The 19647-nt window shown below is 35.9% G+C and overlaps 2 protein-coding genes across 2 annotated transcripts in view; one reads left to right on the forward strand and one right to left on the reverse strand.

Moving 5' to 3' along the window:
- The window catches only part of LOC145963070 (uncharacterized), a 250716-nt gene that overhangs the window by 221660 nt on the left and 9409 nt on the right, over positions 1 to 19647 (reverse strand). The gene's annotated exons all lie outside the window — the stretch shown is intronic.
- On the forward strand, positions 14226 to 17013 carry LOC145962961 (uncharacterized). Its single transcript, XM_083084490.1, has 5 exons — positions 14226 to 14242; positions 14333 to 14526; positions 15095 to 15254; positions 16286 to 16431; positions 16637 to 17013. The coding sequence occupies exons 3-5, from the start codon at positions 15230 to 15232 to the stop codon at positions 16970 to 16972; spliced, it is 507 nt and encodes a 168-aa protein (XP_082940616.1). The 5' UTR covers positions 14226 to 14242; positions 14333 to 14526; positions 15095 to 15229; the 3' UTR covers positions 16973 to 17013.

The raw sequence follows: 19647 nt of genomic DNA on the forward strand, positions 1-19647 counted from the left end.
CGGATTCGTACCATTTCCGCTTGTTTGCTGCCGGACTTGACCGTCTCGTGTTTAATCGGCATGGATTTTTTGCAAAAATTTGGCGTAGTTGTGGATTATGAGTTATCGGAGTGGAATTTTAGAGATAGTCCTGCCGTGAGATATCCGTTTGAGTCGGAGAGCGAGGAATCGCGAGTATGCTGTGGACTCCCCGAGTTGACACCCTTGCAGAATGAACACCTAGAGTCATTTTTGGAGAATAGGGTACCGATAGCTGTCGAAAACCCCGGTGTCACTTCTCTTACAGAGCATGTTATTGACGTTGGCCAACATCGACCTGTTAAACAGCGATGTTATTTGGTTTCGCCTAAGGTTCAGGAGGCTATTCGCGATGAAGTGGATAAAATGTTAGAGGCTGGAATTATAGAGCCTTCTTTTAGTGAGTGGTCAAATCCTATCGTTATGGTAAAGAAATCTAACGGGAAATATAGATTCTGTTTGGACTTTCGGAAAGTGAATGGCATCTCTAAAAAAGATGCGTATCCGCTGCCGAATATGAACGGTATTTTAGATAAACTTAGATCTGCTAAATATATCTCAACTCTCGACTTGAGCCAGGCGTACTTTCAAATACCGTTGGCCGAGGAGAGCAGAGAGATTACTGCCTTTAGTGTTCCCGGAAAGGGGTTGTACCACTTCACGCGAATGCCTTATGGACTTACCGGAGCACCCGCGACATTCCAGCGATTGTTGGATAAATTAATAGGGCCGGAAATGGAACCGCACGCGTTCGCGTACCTAGACGATATCGTGATCGTGACGCCGACTTTCGAGGAACACCTGGAATGGTTGGGACGCGTGTTGGATAAAATTTTTGCTGCCGGTCTTACTATAAATCCGTCGAAATGTGAGTTTTGTCGCTCACAAGTTCGGTATCTCGGGTTTATTGTACAGAGAGACGGGCTAACAGTAGACCCCGAGAAAGTACAACCGATCTTAGAATATCCGGCCCCGCGGAACATTAAGCAGTTACGCCGGCTCCTAGGTATGTCGTCCTGGTATCGGCGTTTTATCCCGCGATTCGCGACTCTCAGTGAACCGCTAACAAGATTACTGAAAAAGAATCAACGTTGGGAATGGGCGGAAGATCAAGCCCGTGCTTTTGAACAGATCCGTTCACATTTGATGGCCGCTCCAACCTTATCGTGTCCAGATTTTAATCTTCCCTTCGTTTTGCAAACAGACGCGAGTTCTGTCGGGATAGGAGCAGTTTTGACGCAAACAGTCGAGGGACAAGAAAATATTATAGCTTTCGCGAGTAGAGCATTGTCCGATCCGGAGAAGAAATACTCCGTCACAGAACAGGAGTGCTTAGCTGTCGTATGGGCTATTAAGAAATTTCGACCATATCTAGAGGGTTATAAGTTTACGGTAATAACCGATCACAGTAGTCTGCGATGGTTGCATAATCTTAAGAATCCTACGGGTCGACTCGCAAGGTGGGCCTTAGAGCTACTCGAATACGATTACGAGATAGTGCATAGAAAAGGCGCGTTACATCACGTACCGGATGCTCTGTCGAGAATGTATGAAGGTGACACCGAGGTTAAAGTATTAGTTGCCGCGGAAGCAGATTTAGCTGCCGATACCGCAGATGAGTGGTATCGCCGGCGTTTCAGGGAGGTATCTGACCGAACTAAAAGATGTACGGATTGGAGAGTTGTAGATGGTCAAATGTATTACTGTCGACCAAGGGCGATCGTGTCGGACATTGTCGAGGATTTAGATCGGTGGAAATTAGTACTACCGCAAGAACGGCGAGGGGAGGCTCTGAGAGAGGCGCATGACGAGCCGCAGTCCGGACATTTAGGGGTGGAAAAGACCTTCCAAAGACTCGCGGTCGCGTACTTTTGGCCGAACATGTTTCGGGATGTCGCGAGATACGTTAGGCGGTGCGACACGTGTCAACGTACGAAAGTGGAACAGGCTCCCCCGACAGGACTTATGGGCCGACGCGTCGTAGAGGGCCCATGGACTGTCATTGCTGCCGACATAATGGGACCGTTTCCCAAAAGTAAGTCCGGATTCGCATACGTCCTGGTCGTGCAGGACTTATTTACAAAGTGGGTAGAGTGTTTTCCGCTACGCGCCGCTAACGGGAAAAAGATTTGTGAAGCTTTAGAGGAAGTGGTCTCGCGGTGGGGTACGCCAAAGTTCCTGCTTACGGACAACGGCACGGAATTCGCGAACCGAACATTGCAAACGTTCGCTGAAGAGCACAGAATCCAACTCACCACTATTCCGCCGTACCACCCGCAAGCGAATCCCGTAGAGCGAGTGAATCGGGTCTTAAAAACAATGATTGTCGCGTTCCTGGATCGAGACCATCGGGAGTGGGATGAGCACTTGAAAGACTTTCGTTTCGCTTATAATACGGCTCATCATTCCTCGATCGGAGCATCACCCGCGTTCTTAAACTTAGGACGAGAGTTAGCTCCCTCCAATAGTTTACGCGATCGTTGCCGAGGGACGGCCGAGATCGAACCGCGGAACCCCGCGGATTGGTCCGAGCGTATGAGAGGATTACGTACTCTATACGACTGGGTGGACGAGAATTTAGAGCAGGCCTACCGCAAACAAGCCACGTATTACGATTTAAAGCGACGCAATGTTGCTTTTCAGATTGGCGATCTAGTGTTAAAACGCCACCATGTTTTATCGTCAGCGGCACAGAATATTGCCGCAAAGTTATCACCGAAATTCCACGGACCTTTTCGCATTGATCGCATGCTCTCGCCTGTTGTGTGTGAGCTCGTCCATTTGAGTGGCGATTTTGTGGGTAAGGTGCACGTGCAGGATCTTAAACCCTACCATGTTCCGCTTCCCTAGAATAAGAGCTCCTCTTTGTTTCAGTTGTACTCTGCTTTGGCTTTGTGGTCGCATGATCATTGTGGTGTTGCATGTTCGTAACCTGTATGAGGATGACTGCAGGCGCGGCTATGGAGGAGAGTGGACTAATTTTGAATTTGGAGATTTAGGAGCATTCGAAGGCTGACGGCTGTCGACGTTGGTCGGTAGCCGAGACCTCCTCGGTCCTCTCTTAGGAGGGGGGAGTTGTGACGTGACACTTGGCGGTCCGTCACAAGGATCGCGAGATCCGACCGAGAATGAATTTGGGCCCTCGTTCTCCCCTAATTTAGGGAGAGAGCGGCTATTGGAGGCGAGATTATACTCGCCTTCCGTGCGTACAAATTTATTTGTTAGCGTTAAGATTAGGCTTAAGAGCGGGCACGATGGGAAACGCTGATGGGATCTCATCCGGTGGCTCAAAATTGAGGAAGGAGTACAGGATACAAGGAAACGGGCGAGCGGAGGCGCCGACTAAAAGGAACACGCCAAGCTAAGTATTATTATTTAATTGCGTCAATAATAAAGTCCACTTAAGACTACCGCTGCCGCTCCTGTAAACATTCACATGCCCAGCAGGTACGGGGAACAATTGAGGGGAAGGCCAACCAGCGGACGAAAACTGACACTGAGACCCCGAGTCGGAGTCATCTCGGCCGGAACAGCGCTAAAGAAGAACATTCTAAATAACGGCGAGTGGCTGCCGAAAGTATCCCTCCTGACGGGCCTCGACGAGAGGAATTATGGAAAAGAAAAGAGGAAACGGGGTGCGACAAGCACATGTACAGCCCTGAAGGCCGCAGGATTAAATGGGCCACACGACGATCCTGAGGGTTGCGGAAGCGCCACAGGTGGCCTAGTTACGCATTAATTTGCTGGCGTGATTCCGACGGGCCTTCCGCTCGCCACTGTTCGGCGGACCGGCGAAGGGAACGACGGCCCAAAATCATCGATCCGACACGTGGATGCCGAGAGCACGGAGAACCGCCAGGAGTCACCGGTGAGACAAGCGTCGACCCCATCTGGCCGTCTTTGTTAAATAATTCAGGTAGAATTAGCTCGAACAATGTCGGTGCCGTATAGCTGCCGTCATTAAATTTATTGTGAAATTCCTTTTCTGCGTTCTCGATATTTGCGTCTTAGAGTACGACGGCCGGCCGAAAGACTTTGTTCGAGCTTTCGTAAAATTAAGTGCCCTCTCTCCCAGTTGCGCGCCGACAGTCACTGTAAATGTTTATTTGTACAATTATTACTGTTAGCTGTAAAACTTTGTCTGTTAAAAGTACTGTAACCGAGCTCACCCACAAAGGCGATTGCGATATCCAATAACCGACAAATACGTCGCGGCATCGGCTCGCATATTTCCGAGGCTCAAATCATTTGATACTTTATTGTTATTGATAGTTTTTCATGTCTAGATTCAACCGTTCATGTTAGATAAGTTAGTAGTCGCTCAATTCTTTCGTTAAAGCAGCAGATCTGTATAATCGGTTCGCATCTATAATCGCTTCTGTTAACTGCGTGTGCGGCGGGTAGATCCATTATTATAATTAATTATTTCTATTCGCGAAAGACGGATGTCATTAAAGGAGTCGACACCGCGGTGCTCATTATTAAAAGTTATCTGGGGATTCGTAGCTGCCGAAACTCTAACAAGTCTCGTTTAGCGCGGAATTCCGGGACTTTTCTTGTTTCCTTTTTTTCCGCCGCGTGACATATGATACCGCGGTGATCGCGCTCGAATGCCGGCCCGTCGCTGCCGGCTAATAATCGGATAATCAATATTATAAAACCGCTTTGCATCTACACGAATCTGTCTGTCATTAAAATTTATTCATATGTTAAATATATTAATTCTTGTTATTATAATATTATGTTTTATTTGCAGCCACCCTGTATTCTCGATCCTTCCTTGTGAACTGTTAACACGGACTCCCCCCCTCTGCCAATTTCGAGACGGGGCTAGTCGAGCGTCCGTCGCGATTTTTCTGAGAATTTTGCATTCTTTGTGTACTGCCGATACGGTAAATTTTATAGAGCGGTGCGGATTACCGCACCTGGCGCCCATATATTTGATTTTGGAGAGAAACGTTTTTTTTTGTTATGTAAGGAGATCGCGCCGAAGGTGTGCCGTGGGCCAAAAACACCGGCCACGTAAAATCATTAGCCCTTAAAGAATTAACGGTCACAATATATATATATATATATATATATATATATATATATATATATGAAGGAGAGTGAATCCGTAGGGCTGCCCAAGTGCTTGAGTATTTTCCTAGAAATAAACAGATAGACCACCCGAGCACTTGAGTTAGGTATAAACAGATAGGTCGCCCGAGCATTTTTCGGTCCGCGATACGAGTAGTCTCTGTGTCGTTGCGAGAGCGCGAAGACGTACGTTAGACGAGCGTATCTCTTTGTTCGTATTAATCCTGTAATCCAACGAATAAATAACATTCATTTACCCTAAAAAGTATTCTATTCCATTTTACATCCTTACACCAAAATATCCTACAATTTGGGGGCTCAGCCGGGATGATAACGGATAATAACGGGATAATAACGGTGCATAACGGGATAATAACGAGTCAATGGAATATTTGAACATTTAATCGGGCATTTTCGAGAAGTTTCCGCGAGCAGTGTTATGAGTTGTGCGAAAGAGAGAGAGACAAAGGACGAGAGATCTTCGAATAGTGTGCGAGAGAGTTTTCGAACAAGAATATTCGAGCATTCGATCGTCTTCAAGAAGGTTCCGCAGTCCGCGGGATATCGCGTTGTATTGTGTGGAAGAGAGAGATATAGAGGACGAGAAAGTGTTCGAGTAGTGTAGAGATGAGAGATCTGAATAAACTCACGGTAGCTGCCTTAAAAGAGTTGCTGTCAGCGCGTGGTTTGTCCAGTTTCGGCACGAAAACCGAATTAATCTCGCGCATAATGGAAGCTGATCCATCGGGAGTGTGGTTGGACGATAGACGAGAAGATGATGAAGATGTCGGGGATTCTTTACAAGGAGCTGGCACGTCAAATGCGCAGCTAACGATTAATCCACAGCAACGAGAGATCGATTTATATAGAAGAGAGAGAGAGTTGTTAGAGCGTGAGTTAGCATTGGCACGTCTTGAAATAGAAGCAATGCGACGAGGAGTATATACCGAGCCAGTTGCAGAAGACGAAAGTCGACAACAATCGACGCATAGCATTGCTGCCGCGAACAACAATGTTTTGGCCGGTCAGCCGCGAGCAAATATTACGGCAATAGCGGATTTGCTCAGTAATTTCAGCGGTCAATCTAGTGATTATGAGATTTGGGAAAAGCAAGTCAAGCTACTCAAAGCGACATATAAATTGGAAGACGATACTGCGAAAATACTTGTGGGCATGCGGCTTAAAGGAAAAGCACTCGAGTGGCTACATTCCAAACCGGAATACATTGCGATGACATTTGATCGTCTTCTGGACGAGCTGAGAGCTATGTTTCATCGTCGACAGAGCAAGGTGGTAATTCGGAAAAAATTTGAAGAACGTATGTGGAAGAAAGACGAGACTTTCCACGAATATTTCCATGAGAAAATCATTATGGGCAACCGAGTACCGATCGACGACAGCGAGATACTTGAGTACGTGATTGAAGGCATTCCAGACGAGGCACTTCAAAACCAGGCGCGTATACAACGATTTACGACAACAGATGGATTGCTAGAAGCATTTGAGAAGGTAACTCTTCGAGACCGAGCAGGCACACCAGGATCATCGACATCGAACAAACGAAATGGTAATCAAAATAAAGGCGAGCGAAAAGAGACTGTTAACGGTGGAGGAAACAAAAAGCATTCGACTAAAGTGGTACGTTGTTTTAATTGCGGCGAGCGCGATCATGTAAGTGCAAGCTGTCCGACAAAAGAGCGAGGCGCTAAATGCTTTAAATGTGGCGAGCGTGGGCATATCGCGTCGAAATGCTCCGAGAAGACGAACGCGAATAAAGAAAGTTGCGCGGTGACGGGGGTTTCGCCTTGTAAATATTTTAAAAATGTTCTGCTTAACGGTTGCGAGATTGAGGCGGTGATAGATTCAGCAAGCGATGTTACCTTAATTCGCGCGGATGAACATGTTAAGCTTGGATCTCCTCGATTAAGTTTAGGCGAAATATATTTCGACGGCGTGGGTTCGAGCAATAATGTGACGTTAGGAGGGTTTCAAACAGAAATCATTGTAGACGGGCATTCATATCCGATTTGCGTACATGTAGTTTCAAATAATCTGCTCCGGTATAAGCTATTGATAGGAACGAGCTTTTTAAACATGACTAATGTTAATCTTAATGGCGTCGAAGAAGTAACTATTAGTCCGTTATCGGAAGCGACGTATGCAAACGCGGGATGCGAAGATAGCGTACCCGAGGTATTAAAGATTGACGTAGCTAACAACGAGATGCATCGAGCGGATCTCATAGACGTTTCGCACGTTAAAAATTCCGATCAACGTTTAGCGATAGAAAATCTCGTAAGTAATTACAGGCCGAATAAGACGCGTGAGCCGGACATAACGATGAAACTTGTACTTAAAGATGAAGAACCCGTATATCAATCCGCGAGACGTTTATCCGCATCTGAAAAAGAGATAGTTAATACGCAGATTGATCAATGGATTACGGATGGAATTGTTCAGCCATCTACCTCTGACTATGCTAGTCCAGTGGTACTCGTTCGAAAAAAAGATGACTCTTATAGATTATGCGTTGACTATCGGATGGTGAATAAGAAAATTGTTAAAGATAGATATCCGTTGCCGTTGATCGAGGACCAGTTAGATTTATTGCAGGACGCTCGTGTCTTTAGTACACTCGACCTCAAAAATGGATTTTTCCATGTGCGGATGGACAAGTCGAGTCAAAAATATACTGCGTTTATTGTACCGGACGGTCATTACGAATTCTTGCGAGTTTCTTTCGGTCTTTGCAATTCGCCGGCAGTATTTCAGCGATTCGTTAACACGATATTTAGAGATCTTATACGAGAAAAAATAGTTTTAACTTATATGGATGACTTAATTGTTCCGTCTGACGACATTGAGAGCGGCATAAAGAATCTTAAAAAAGTTTTAGCGACAGCTAGTGAAGCGGGTCTTATAATTAATTGGAAAAAATGTTGCTTCATGCAAACTACAGTCGAGTTTTTGGGCCACGTAATTAGCAACGGTTGCGTCCGTCCTTCAGATCGTAAAACAGAAGCGGTTCGGCGATTTCCGAATCTTACGAATGCCAAGCAGGTACAGAGTTTTCTTGGGTTAAGTGGGTACTTTCGTAAATTTATCCCTGGGTATTCTACTATTGCGCGACCCTTGACGAATCTGCTGCGAGCAAACACTAAATTTTATTTTGGAGAGGCTGAGAAAAATGCGTTCGTGCGGCTTAAAAATATAATGAGTGAAAAACCGGTGTTATATTTGTATCGAAGTGGAGCGGAGACGGAGTTGCACACGGATGCTTCTGCGCTAGGGTACGGTGCGATTTTACTGCAACGAAGTAGTGAAGATCAGAACTTTCACCCCGTTTATTACTCTAGCGGTAAAACTACTCCTGCGGAGTCGAAATATGCTAGTTACGAACTGGAAGTTTTAGCGATAATAAAGGCGTTGAAGAAGTTTCGCGTTTACTTATTAGGTATCGCTTTTACGATTGTTACTGATTGTCGCGCGTTCGCTCTCACTATGAATAAGAAAGATCTTTGCGTGCGTGTTGCTCGATGGGCGTTACTTTTGGAGGAGTTTAATTATTGTATAGAGCATCGGCCAGGAAAAAGAATGATACACGTCGACGCACTCAGTCGGAATCCACTTCCGGTCTGCTTTGTGATCGATGAGTCGGAAGCTGGTTTGACGGCTCGTTTGCGAAAGGCTCAAGAGGAGGACGACAGCGTGAGAAAGCTCCGAGATCTAATAATGCAGAACAAAACGAAAGATTACATAATACGAGGTGATCTAGTTTATAGAGAATCCGGCGGTGATGTCCAACTTGTAGTACCGAAGAGAATGCAAACACAGCTCATACGACGAGCTCACGAGCGCGGACATTTTTCAGCTGGAAAGACTGAAGCCCTTGTGCGTACTGATTACTGGATCCCGAATTTGCGACAACGAGTTGAAAAGGTTATACGAAATTGCGTTGCATGCATTCTGGCGGAGAGAAAACATGGAAAACAAGAAGGCTTGTTAAATCCGATCGAGAAAGGAATTGTTCCTTTAGATACGTTGCATATCGACCACTTAGGACCTCTACCCTCTACTAAGAAGTCATATCAATATATATTTGCTGTGATTGACGCTTTTTCAAAATTCACATGGTTGTATGCTACCAGATCTACAGGCACAGCTGAAGTTATTGTACGCCTTAAAAAACAAGCTGCAATTTTCTGCAATCCACGAAGGATTATTTCCGACAGAGGTACAGCATTCACGTCGAATGAATTTAGAGAGTATTGTCGTGACGAAAATATAGAGCATTCTTTAATAACGACGGGAGTTCCCAGAGCTAACGGACAAGTTGAGCGCCTCAACCGGACGCTCATACCATTATTGACAAAATTAGCTGCACCAAAATCTGATGAATGGTATAAATATTTGGATGCTGCTCAGCAATGTCTAAACGCAACTATACATCGAAGCATCGGCATGTCGCCGTTCAAACTTCTTTTGGGAATACGTCCACGGCTTAAAGATTTTCCAGATATCAAAGAGTGGCTCGAAAAGGAATGGGTTGAGTCATTCCAAGACAAGCGTGACGAACTGCGAGCCCAAGCGAGCGAAAATATAGCAAAAATCCAGCGTGAGAATAAACACACTTATAACAAGAAAAGGCGACAGGCTTCAAGTTATCGTGAAGGAGATTTAGTCGCCATCAAACGCACTCAACAAGGTCCGAGATTAAAAGTCGCTCACAAATATCTTGGCCCTTACGAGATCATTCGAGTTCTGCGTAATCAACGATTTGTGGTACAGAGAGTCGGCGATGGAGAAGGTCCCCAACGAACGTCAACATCAGCCGACAATATAAAGCTATGGGTCAACACTAATTCATCGGAAAGTGAAGACAGTGATGACGGAGACATTCGGGACGAATGTATGAGCAGGACGGCCGAGTGAAGGAGAGTGAATCCGTAGGGCTGCCCAAGTGCTTGAGTATTTTCCTAGAAATAAACAGATAGACCACCCGAGCACTTGAGTTAAGTATAAACAGATAGGTCGCCCGAGCATTTTTCGGTCCGCGATACGAGTAGTCTCTGTGTCGTTGCGAGAGCGCGAAGACGTACGTTAGACGAGCGTATCTCTTTGTTCGTATTAATCCTGTAATCCAACGAATAAATAACAGTCATTTACCCTAAAAAGTATTCTATTCCATTTTACATCCTTACACCAAAATATCCTACATATATATTAACAAAGAATGTAAAAATTGTTATCAATCCAGATTTATTATATTTATTTACGTTTAAAATATATAAGATAAATATTTTAACTATATGGATTGCACAAAAATGTATATAGTATATAATAGTTGGCGTCAATAAGTATTATGAAAATAATTATGTAATAAAAACATGTAAACAAATTTCTTGATAATATTATCAAAAGTATTAATAATTATTATAAAAATTACTTTGAAAATTATATAGATATGTAATTGAATTATAAAGTAATAAAGAGCATAAAACATACATAAATAATACATAAAAGATAAAATATTGTAAAATGAATAACACAATAAAAAATTATAGACAAAATAACATATAAATATACCTGATATTTAAATTCAAAAGGTATGATATAATTATATCACATAAAATGGATTGGCATTGAGACGTAATATTTCCTCCATGTTCATTTATTAGTATCAGAGAATTACCGAAAGCTGTTTTTGATAATATTTCCTTTAAATTAAATTCCACTGTTTTGATATTTAGTTTTGTTTTCTCTATAGGTGGTTCATATGGTAATATTTCTTTATTTTCGACTAAAGAATTATTCACATTTTGACAGTTATCGCTAATATCTTCTATGATAATAGCATTCTCAGGTTTTGTTGGAAGATTTATTAAATCAACAAGAATTGAATTATTTATATTATTATTCTCTGTACTAAAACTTGAACAATCAAAGTCGACTGTTTTATTGCGAATCTGTAAAAATAATTCAAATTTTTATTATTTTTTCATTTTATAATTACACTGATTAAAAATAGTAGCAAATAGAGTCAGTCTAATTACATAATAATTACTATAAAAAAATAGAGAAAAAATATTAGAAAACATACATTGTATTCATTGAAATGTCTGCGTAGTTTCAATCGATTTAAAACGTTGGGAATCAATTTATTGAAATCAGACGAATTACATTCGTTTAAAAGATCGCCCAAATCATCTACACTTTTAATATCATTCGCTACATAAAGAAAATATAAAATGTAAAATATAAGAAAGAAAATATAAAGAAAATATAAAATGTTAAATATAAGAAAATGCCAAATGTAAATATAAATATATATCAAACTTCAGTGTAAATAAAATAAAAGAAAAAACGAATTATATATTTATATAATTATATTATAAAATATATTATATATTTTTATATATTCTTTACATAAATTATAATTTATAAAAATGTATTAATTTATTGTGCACAACAAATAAGATTCAAAAGATACGCGTAAATCAAAAATATCCAAGGTTGGTTAAATAATAAATAAGATAATATTATAGTTACAAAGAAATTTTTATTTGAAAAGAAATAATAAATTAGAATTACCTTGAAAAATATCATAGAGATGAGGCAATCCCCAACTCTTTAAAAGAAAATCCATTTCCTCGAAATGTTTCGAAATATCCGATTTTGAACAGAATTAGTCTTCACATATAAATGCGTATAATAATCGATGCGATTACTTCGACAATGAGGAAAATGTTAGAATGTTACGGATGAGATCCAGTGATGCCAGAATGGATACGCTGGCAATAACAAATTATTTCACATAGAGTATAGCTCAACGTTCCTCGACGGCCCTCGATCTTCGACTGTTCCACAGGAACGCCGAGCTATACTCTATGCGAAATAATTTGCTGTTGCCAGCGTATCACTGATGAGATCGTGGCGACAAAACCATCTTTTGTTTCATAAAAAAAAGAAACAAAAGATGGTCTTGTCGCCACGATCTCATCCGTAACATTCTAACATTTTCCTCATTGTCGAAGTAATCGCATCGATTATTATACGCATTTATATGTGAAGACTAATTCTGTTCAAAATCGGATATTTCGAAACATTTCGAGGAAATGGATTTTCTTTTAAAGAGTTGGGGATTGCCTCATCTCTATGATATTTTTCAAGGTAATTCTAATTTATTATTTCTTTTCAAATAAAAATTTCTTTGTAACTATAATATTATCTTATTTATTATTTAACCAACCTTGGATATTTTTGATTTACGCGTATCTTTTGAATCTTATTTGTTGTGCACAATAAATTAATACATTTTTATAAATTATAATTTATGTAAAGAATATATAAAAATATATAATATATTTTATAATATAATTATATAAATATATAATTCGTTTTTTCTTTTATTTTATTTACACTGAAGTTTGATATATATTTATATTTACATTTGGCATTTTCTTATATTTAACATTTTATATTTTCTTTATATTTTCTTTCTTATATTTTACATTTTATATTTTCTTTATGTAGCGAATGATATTAAAAGTGTAGATGATTTGGGCGATCTTTTAAACGAATGTAATTCGTCTGATTTCAATAAATTGATTCCCAACGTTTTAAATCGATTGAAACTACGCAGACATTTCAATGAATACAATGTATGTTTTCTAATATTTTTTCTCTATTTTTTTATAGTAATTATTATGTAATTAGACTGACTCTATTTGCTACTATTTTTAATCAGTGTAATTATAAAATGAAAAAATAATAAAAATTTGAATTATTTTTACAGATTCGCAATAAAACAGTCGACTTTGATTGTTCAAGTTTTAGTACAGAGAATAATAATATAAATAATTCAATTCTTGTTGATTTAATAAATCTTCCAACAAAACCTGAGAATGCTATTATCATAGAAGATATTAGCGATAACTGTCAAAATGTGAATAATTCTTTAGTCGAAAATAAAGAAATATTACCATATGAACCACCTATAGAGAAAACAAAACTAAATATCAAAACAGTGGAATTTAATTTAAAGGAAATATTATCAAAAACAGCTTTCGGTAATTCTCTGATACTAATAAATGAACATGGAGGAGAAATATTACGTCTCAATGCCAATCCATTTTATGTGATATAATTATATCATCCTTTTTGAATTTAAATATCAGGTATATTTATATGTTATTTTGTCTATAATTTTTTATTGTGTTATTCATTTTACAATATTTTATCTTTTATGTATTATTTATGTATGTTTTATGCTCTTTATTACTTTATAATTCAATTACATATCTATATAATTTTCAAAGTAATTTTTATAATAATTATTAATACTTTTGATAATATTATCAAGAAATTTGTTTACATGTTTTTATTACATAATTATTTTCATAATACTTATTGACGCCAACTATTATATACTATATACATTTTTGTGCAATCCATATAGTTAAAATATTTATCTTATATATTTTAAACGTAAATAAATATAATAAATCTGGATTGATAACAATTTTTACATTCTTTGTTAATATATATATATATAAATTTTATAAAAATTATTTTTCATTTTAATATATTATTATATATTATTATATATTACATATATATTTACATATATTACATACATATTACGTGTATATATATATATATATATATATATATATATATATATATATATATATACGTATTATGTATGTAATATATAATAATATAATAATATATTAAAATGAACAAATAATTTTCATAAAATTGATTAACTAATACAAATATAAATACAAATCATTTTAACTTGTTTAATATTTACTAAAATATCTTTTTCATTTGAGATCCAATAATCTATATTTACTATATCTCTATATCGTGATATTTACATGTTAAATTTTCTTTTTTTAAAGAACACTTCAAAACGAAGATTTTGCTAAAATTACAGAAGAAATAATTGAGTTATTTCCAAAAAAATGTAAAGAAACTTACTATATGCCACCTATACGAAAAAAGTATTCAAAAATTGATAAAGCTGGTATCTCAAGAGGAAAATTAGTCGATAAATTTCGTAACGCATTAAAATTTATCCGTTCTGCTGAAAAGTTGAAAAATAATAACTACATTGAACAAAATGTCATTGTAAGCCAAGGTATTAATATTTTGTATTAAGATTTATCATGGAATTTTTGAAAAATATATAACTGGTCCAATAAATATTAATTTTTTTAATGCTTCTCAGCTGATGATCAACAAATCGCAGAAGAACATAGAATTTGGTTGATCCATAACCAAAAACCACAGAATGAAGTTGATGAAAAATGGGATGCGTCATATATATTACGCGTTGAAGATTGCGCTAGTAAAACATACAAGAATGTTAATGACATATTCATAAAGTGGCCTATATTGAAATTGGATTCTTCTTATATATTGGTAAATGTCTTTATTTTGAAATAATATAATAAAATAAGGCTTTATAATAAAATAAGACTATATTTAAATATAAATAACAGAGGATGAGCTAATAAGACTCAAGCACGGAAATGAAGCGTATGATTTTTTCGTTTAAAATCTTTATTAAAGGAAGTGAACATTTTGGTCCTTCCTTTGGGCCTCAGCACAATTGTGATAAAAAGATGTTTCAATTCTGCATCATCGTCTCAATATATTCCATGAGCTCTCTATTAATTTATTAACTCTTTTAATTAAAATTTGAAATGATATAATGTGATACAATGATATTAAAATAATTGAATGATATAATGTGATACAATGATATTAAAATAATTGAAACAGTGCCGAGGCAGTGATTAAATTAATTAAAAACTGTTATAACAATAAAAATGCTCTTTTAAAAATACTTTTAACTGCAAATTTTACTATTACTACTAACAACTACAAACAAAATACTATAAATTTGAGTATTAAATCTTTATTAATAATTTATTAAGGTGCTAAGTTCACCAGTTTTAGGTATGATAATTTGTATTTATTCTTATAGATTGAAAGGGATTTTGATCGAAAATTTCCTCAATATAAAGAAAAGTTATTGAAATCTTGGAACGTAAATTTTGAAAAATTTTTCACTTATTTTAAAAAAAATTTATCTGCAGGAGGGAACATTTATGAAAGTTTAATGAATGCACAGCATTTAAACTTAGGTAAATATTTGTACATTAAAAGTTTTATTTTGATTTGTAATAAGAACGATACACACATTCACATACATATGTTTCATATACAGGGTGTTTCAGACCACCCGTACTACTCATTTAGAAACTAGAGAAGTGGTTATTTCGAAAAAGTAAAAACATTTTCTTTATAAATCGGATGCGCTCTATCGAATGGTGATATTTTCAACTTCTGGTTCCGGCCGGAAATAGGCGATTCAGACCGGAAGTGCATTTTTTTAAATGGAACCTCCTATTTTTTATTACATATTCTTGTAGCTCATCTCGAGAGCTTTCCAAAACACTATAATTAAGTTAGTTTTCATTAAGTACTTTCCGAGTTATGAGGCTTGAAATCATTTCTTAATTTTACATAAACCGTAAAATATCTTGTAAAATATTAATTTTTCGATTATCTTACCTAATACTTTTACGTACAAAATAATGAGAGGAATCAATTGGTGTAAAGAAAACATATAGTTGTTTCGAAGAAAAAATATGTAATTTACAATTAACAATTACATATTTTTTTCTTAAAAATAACTCTGTGTTTTCTTTACATCAATTGATTCCTCTCATTATTTTGTACGTAAAAGTATTAAGGTAAGATAATCGAAAAATGAATATTTTACAAGATATTTTATGGTTTATGTAAAATTAAGAAATGATTTCAAGCCTCATAACTCGGAAAGTACTTAATGAAAACTAACTTAATTATAGTGTTTCGGAAAGCTCTCGAGATGAGCTACAAGAATATGTAATGAAAAATAGGGGGTTCCATTTAAAAAATGCACTTCCGGTCTGAATCGCCTATTGCCGGCCGGAACCAGAAGTTGAAAATATCACCATTCGATAGAGCGCACCCGATTTATAAAGAAAATGTTTTTACTTTTTTGAAATAACCACTTCTCTAGTTTCTAAATGGGTGGTACGGGTGGTCTGAAACATCCTGTATATCATTATTAGACACTCTGTATATGAATATTTTTTTTATTAATACATATCTATTGATTTCCTCGTAGATTCGAAAACAGCCCTTCAAATATGGCTTTTAATAAGTGTTGTAGCTCCTAAATCAAGTAAAATTACTTTTAAAATTGGGAACAAGAAAAGAATGTGGAAACCTACAATCTCGGAAAGTCAGGAAGGAATTCTAATACACTGTAAAGTAAGTTAAATTCCATTCTTGTTCCAGATCCGAAATAAAAAGAAAAATCGAAATTGATATTTTATCAAGAGACACTGATGTGTCTATAGAAGTTTTTTACAACAGACATTTTTACTGGGCGCTTTTTCAATTTTTTGAAAAGATTTGTTAAAGTTAAACTAACATTTATAATTAGAGGTTTCTTACGATTTGTAATTTACTTTAGGTACCTGGCGATATTGAAAAAATATGTCAAGACAAACAAAATAAAATGCGTCAAATGAACCTTACGATGCAACCTTTTATAATCATCGTTGGACCAGAAATAACTGCAATCGAAAATGTATACATTCGGCTCGATACAACATTGTATTCTATGCCGACGGTATTAAAAGCATTGGATGTACTTTTCAAGATTTTTGTAACATTTAATGCGTGTTATCCGAAAGAATGTGAAAATATGTGGTATTTAATTCAGTGGGGAATTTATGAGATCCGTACAATTTGGGACGAAAACATTCCCTTTCTATGCACCGCATTAAATAAAATAAAAAGAGGTTAGTCTTCATTGTGTATAAATCTGAAAACTTGTTTTCACAACTTGTTTGTATCATTTGCTTTTTTGAAAATCTATTATTTTTTATTTAGTAATATTGATTTATTGCTAATTATTGTAATGTATATATATATATATATATATATATATATATATATATATGTACACACATACACACACTCTTACATACATATATATATATATATATATATATATATATATATATATATATATATATATATAGTATATGCCACCGAACTTATTTTCTCATTAGTATTAGATTTTATTAATTTAGTATTAGCTCTTATTATTTGTTTTTGACACAAGTAACAATTAATTTTCTTGCGTTTTTTTGAAACATAAAACAATACGCTTAAAAATAATAATTTTTCAAATACTAACATCGCATTTTAAAAGATTGCTTTAGCCAAAAATGGATTGTCGAATTTGTTTAAAAAAGATTTTCGGAGATACTCGAGCATATATTAAACATTTAAAATCATATCATCCATTTGAGATGACATATAAATGTATTAATCCTAAATGTTATCGGATATTTTCTTCTTTTTTTTCATTACAAAAACACTTAGATGCTAGATGTTCATTTCAAATACATCAATTACAAGACGCTGATAATAAAGATGATAATTCATCATTACAGACGTCTGTAATATTTAAAATGGAAAACATAACAGAAAATAATTCAATTACTAATATAAATAATTTTATAATTGAAAAAAATATTTCATCTAACGATATTGAAAATTGTGTGCTAAAATTCGTCGCTCAATTATATCAGAAACCTATTGCCCGATTAATAGTTCAAAAAATTATAGAAGAGTTTCGAGATACAATTCAGAATGTTTCTGAATATTTTCTTCAACAATTAAAATCACAATTGCTTTCTAATTTATACAATTTTGATAACTGTAAGATATCTATATTGGAAAATATTGATAGTGAATATAAAAGATTCCAGTATCTCCGAAAATCTAAGTATTTTATCTCTCCACAATCATTCTTTATCGGAGAATACTACAGTAATAAAAGAAAAGAGCAAAACACAATTCTCACTGTTCAAAAATGTGAAGGTCAAATCATACCTATGCGTGAAACATTAAAGACTCTTTTAGAATTACCTGGTTTCTATGAAAAAATATTATCCGTTCTTAAAACAAATATCGCTGCAATATACATTGATAAGACATATACAAGTGTTTGCGATGGTACTACTTGGAAATCTATTACAGAGCATTATCCAAATAAAACGGTTATACCGTTGTTTTTATACTACGATGATTTCGAAACGAATAATCCTTTAGGATCTGCAGCAGGGATTTATAAAGTAGGAGGACTTTATTGCTCAATCGCAATTTTGCCTTCGCAATATGCTTCATTATTAGAAAATATTTTTTTAGTACAACTGATAAATTCATCAGATCGTATGTATTTCGGGAACGCAAAATGTTTTCGATATGTAATAGAGGAATTGAAATATTTAAGTAATGAAGGAATTGTTATTCGTGATACAAATGGTTCTGAACATATTCTTTATTTTGTCATGATAGCACTTTTAGGTGATAATTTGGGACTTAATGGTCTTTTAGGTTTCAATGAGAGTTTTTCCAGTGATTATTTTTGTAGAATTTGTCGTGCTGTAAAATCAAATACGCGTTCTGCAACTTTTGAAGACGAAAGTTTATTACGTACCCCACAAAATTATTGCGAAGATGTTTCAAAATTGGCATATGGCGTAAACGAGGAGTGTATATTCAATGAAATCCCTCATTTTGATTGCTCGATAAATATAACTTGCGATATAATGCATGATCTTTTCGAAGGTGTTTGCAGATATGATCTTGCGAAAATAATACAGTATTTCCTAATGGAGAATTTTTTCACAATGGAACATTTAAATGAAAGAATTAAATACTTTAATCATCAATCAAATTTCGATAAGGGAAACAAAATGCCATTGATAAAAATTGATCACTTAAAAAAAGGATATCTAATAATGACAGCATCTGAAATGTCTGCGATGATTTGTTACTTAACTTTTATTATAGGAGATCTAATTCTTTATGATAATGAAGTTTGGGATTTCTATCTCATACTTTGTGAAATTATTAATATCGTAACAGATACAATTATATCAAACGTTCAAATAAATTTCCTTAAAGGGTTAATAATTTCTCATCATGAAATGTATATACGACTATTCAATGATCATTTAAAACCCAAATTTCATTTTATGGTACATTATCCAGAAATAATTCGAAGAATGGGACCTCTTAAAAGTTTATCTTCTATTCGATATGAGGGATTTCATAAAATTTCGAAGAATTATGCGTCTATCGTAACATCAAGGAAAAATATAACATTAACATTAGCGATCAAATTGCAATTGCATTCTTGTTATAGATTTCTTTGTAAAAGAGAGCTTAATGATATAATTGAAATAGGTCCAGAAATAAGATTAGTATCAAGTGATTCGGATGCGCATTTAATAACACTCATTCGTAGGAAGACATTGGCAACTTGTTTCAACTCAATTTTTACGAATGTATCCCAAGTAGATGATAACATTTTAATGGAAGTTGCATGGATTTGATATAACAGCGTTGTCTTTAGACCTAAATATGTGATCATTTCTAATGCTGATGAAAATAATTTGTCATTCG

Source organism: Camponotus vicinus, unplaced genomic scaffold (genome assembly GCF_025532165.1).
Source record: "Camponotus vicinus isolate PSW18456_S1 unplaced genomic scaffold, iyCamVici1.0 SCAF_12, whole genome shotgun sequence".
In the NCBI taxonomy this organism is placed as follows: domain Eukaryota; kingdom Metazoa; phylum Arthropoda; class Insecta; order Hymenoptera; family Formicidae; genus Camponotus; species Camponotus vicinus.

Bases quoted from the DNA above. Each gene is read 5' to 3' on its own strand.
- LOC145962961 (XM_083084490.1), top strand. From the start codon at position 15,230: ATGAATGCACAGCATTTAAACTTAG. The intron at 15,255-16,285 runs GTAAATATTTGT...ATTTCCTCGTAG, and splicing joins TGCACAGCATTTAAACTTAG to ATTCGAAAACAGCCCTTCAA. The intron at 16,432-16,636 runs GTAAGTTAAATT...AATTTACTTTAG, and splicing joins GAATTCTAATACACTGTAAA to GTACCTGGCGATATTGAAAA.